We start from the raw sequence: 2,626 nt of genomic DNA, 5'->3' as shown, positions 1-2,626 counted from the left end.
GTATCACTTGTGTTTGCCTCTTCGTGAGGTTGTTCTCTCAATATTTTGTACTCTTTTTTATTATAGTGGATTGCTTATCTCCGTCGGGGACGTAGGTCAATTGACCGAACCATTAATGTTTGAGTTTCTTTTGGTATATTTCTCTTTGTTGTATGATTTTTTGTCGTTCAAGGTTTGCTTTGATAGTTTCCGCATGACACCTGATTTTTGCGGTCCTAACACGATCAACTAAGCCTTATTATGCATTGAAATTCACGTTGGGAAATACTTTTTAGTAGAATTTTTCATTTTCACGATTCGAATTCGTTTCGAGACCTCCAGTTAAGGGTGAAAGTGTTGACAGTGTACCGACGGAGCAAATGCAAAAGAAGAAGAAGAACAAGAAGAACAAGAAGAAGAAAAAGAATGACCAACTGGTTGATACATCCAATACAAAGGGCATTACATAGTCTAACTCTTGAAGGTTGTTATTACACTTTAGTCCTTATAGTTACACATACACTCTAGAAAGTTCTAGGGATATTTATGTAATTAGCATTCCACTAAGTTGGTTAGACAGAAAGTTAGGCGGTTATATATATATATATATATATATATATATATATATATATATATATATATATATATATATATATATATATATATATTGTACTGTTGTATTGAGACGCAGAAGAAAAAGGATGCAGCAAAATTCCAAAATGCATTTTGTTCATTCCAAATTCTCGAATCCAAACATGGTATCAGAGCACAGGTGCTCGATCTTCTAAATTTTCTATACTGTTCTACAAATTTTTGTGAATTACGTTCATAATTCAATCGATTCAGTTTGATCGATCTTCAATTTTCTTTTCATTTCATACAATTCGTTTTTTTTATCCATTGCAATTGATCTTCTGCTTCGAGTTATTGATAACAATGGCGGAAGAGAATCCTTTTGCTGAGAATCAAATTGTTGTTGAGAGCTCACATCCTCTCTACTTGAGTCCTTCGGATAATCCTGGAACAAATTTGGTGTTCACGTTATTTGACAGAACTGGGTATGCAGATTGGCGCAAATCAATGTTGATTTCTATATCAGCTAAAAACAAATAAGGATTGATAAATGGAAGACTTCTCAAACCTAGAGATGATTTTCCATATTTCGAGCTTTGGACTCGATGTAATGATATGGTGATGGCTTGGTTATTAAACTCCTTGACAAAAGGAATTAGGTCAAGTGTTCTTCATTCCAATTCTGCAAGGGATCTTTGGAAACAACTTGAAGACAGGTATGGACAATCTGATGTAGCTCAATTGTTTGGCCTACGAAAGAAATTATTAGAAATTGTACAAGGATCTAATGATATAGCAACCTATTTCAATAATATAAAAGCAATTTGGGATGAGTTGAATGCATTGGATGCAAAAATTCCATGTACTTGTATTGAATGCATATGTGAAGCAAAACATAAGAATAAGGCAATTGAGGAGGGACGACAATTAGTTCAATTTCTTATGGGACTGAATGAAACATACACTGCTTGTAGAGGAAATATAATGATGATGACTCCTATACCAAATATTGATAAGGCATATTCTTTACTTCTTCAAGAAGAAAGACAAAGATCTATTCAACCTACAATGAATTCTCCTATGGATTCGAGTTCATTTAATGCATCAACACAGAAATTTGGACAGTATTCAGGACAGAGTAAGATGAATTTTAACCTAAATACTGGGGGAGGAAAGAGAAACAATACAGCAAAGGGAAGTGACAGGAGAAATATGTTTTGTTCTTATTGTCAAAGAGCTGGACATACAATCGAAAGGTGCTTCAAAATTCATGGTTATCCAAACAGTTTTAAGACAAATATGCAAGGGAATATGCAGGGGAATAGAACAAGAAAATATTAAAACCCAAATATGATACAAGGAAATGCAGTATCTACAGAAGAAGAATTTGGCAATGTTCAGCAGTATAATCAGGGAATTCAACAACACAATTCATCAAGCATCATGGGAATAAATCAGGAACAATATTCTCAGCTTATGGAAATCCTACAACAAGTCAAAATTGGCCAACAAGCTGCTTCAAGTTCTGAGGTTAATGTGACTGCTAACTGTGCTGGTATAGCTCCTATGCTGCCTTCTTTACTCCCTAATAAATCCTTTATACATTCTTGGATCCTTGCCTCAGGTGCTTCTGAGCACATGACTTTTGACAAATCTATCTTGTTTGACATCATAACCCTGACTCAGCCTTTATTTGTTAACTTGCCAAATTCTTTCAAAATCAGAGTTACACATGCTGGAAAAGTATCTATGTTTCCAGACATGATTCTGGACAGAGTGCTATATGTGCCTTCTTTTAAGATCAACTTACTGTCTGTTCACAAATTCTGCTATCAGTTTGGTTGTGAACTAATCTTTGGTGCCCTTGAAGAGGCCTTTGGACCTTGGTAAACTCAGTAATGGACTCTACATTCTAAGATCAACACACTACCCTTCTGGACATCTTACTTCTACAAATAATGTTTTCCTTTCATCTACTGATAACATGTTGTTGATTCTCCTATTCATTCTATGTTTAATTATGTTGTTTCTTGTCAAGATGTATGGCACATTAGACTAGGACATATGTCAGTTA

The 2,626-nt window shown here is 34.6% G+C and overlaps 1 protein-coding gene across 1 annotated transcript; it reads left to right on the top strand.

The window, feature by feature from the left end:
• The first annotated feature begins 915 nt into the window (after positions 1–915).
• LOC109210885 lies at positions 916–1,893 on the top strand. Its single transcript, XM_019374362.1, has 2 exons — positions 916–1,037; positions 1,212–1,893. Exons 1-2 carry the CDS (start codon positions 916–918, stop codon positions 1,891–1,893), a joined length of 804 nt encoding a protein of 267 aa, XP_019229907.1.
• Positions 1,894–2,626: the final 733 nt, after the last annotated feature.

Source organism: Nicotiana attenuata, unplaced genomic scaffold (assembly GCF_001879085.1).
Source record: "Nicotiana attenuata strain UT unplaced genomic scaffold, NIATTr2, whole genome shotgun sequence".
In the NCBI taxonomy this organism is placed as follows: domain Eukaryota; kingdom Viridiplantae; phylum Streptophyta; class Magnoliopsida; order Solanales; family Solanaceae; genus Nicotiana; species Nicotiana attenuata.
Note: the sequence above shows the minus strand (reverse complement) of the source record. Positions and strands in the feature narration are given on the sequence as shown.

Excerpts from the sequence above, each read along its gene's own strand:
- LOC109210885 (XM_019374362.1), top strand. The coding sequence starts at position 916 with ATGGCGGAAGAGAATCCTTTTGCTGAGAATCAAATTGTTGTTGAGAGC. Across the intron at positions 1,038-1,211 it reads ACGTTATTTGACAGAACTGG|GTCAAGTGTTCTTCATTCCA; the intron begins GTATGCAGATTG and ends AAAAGGAATTAG.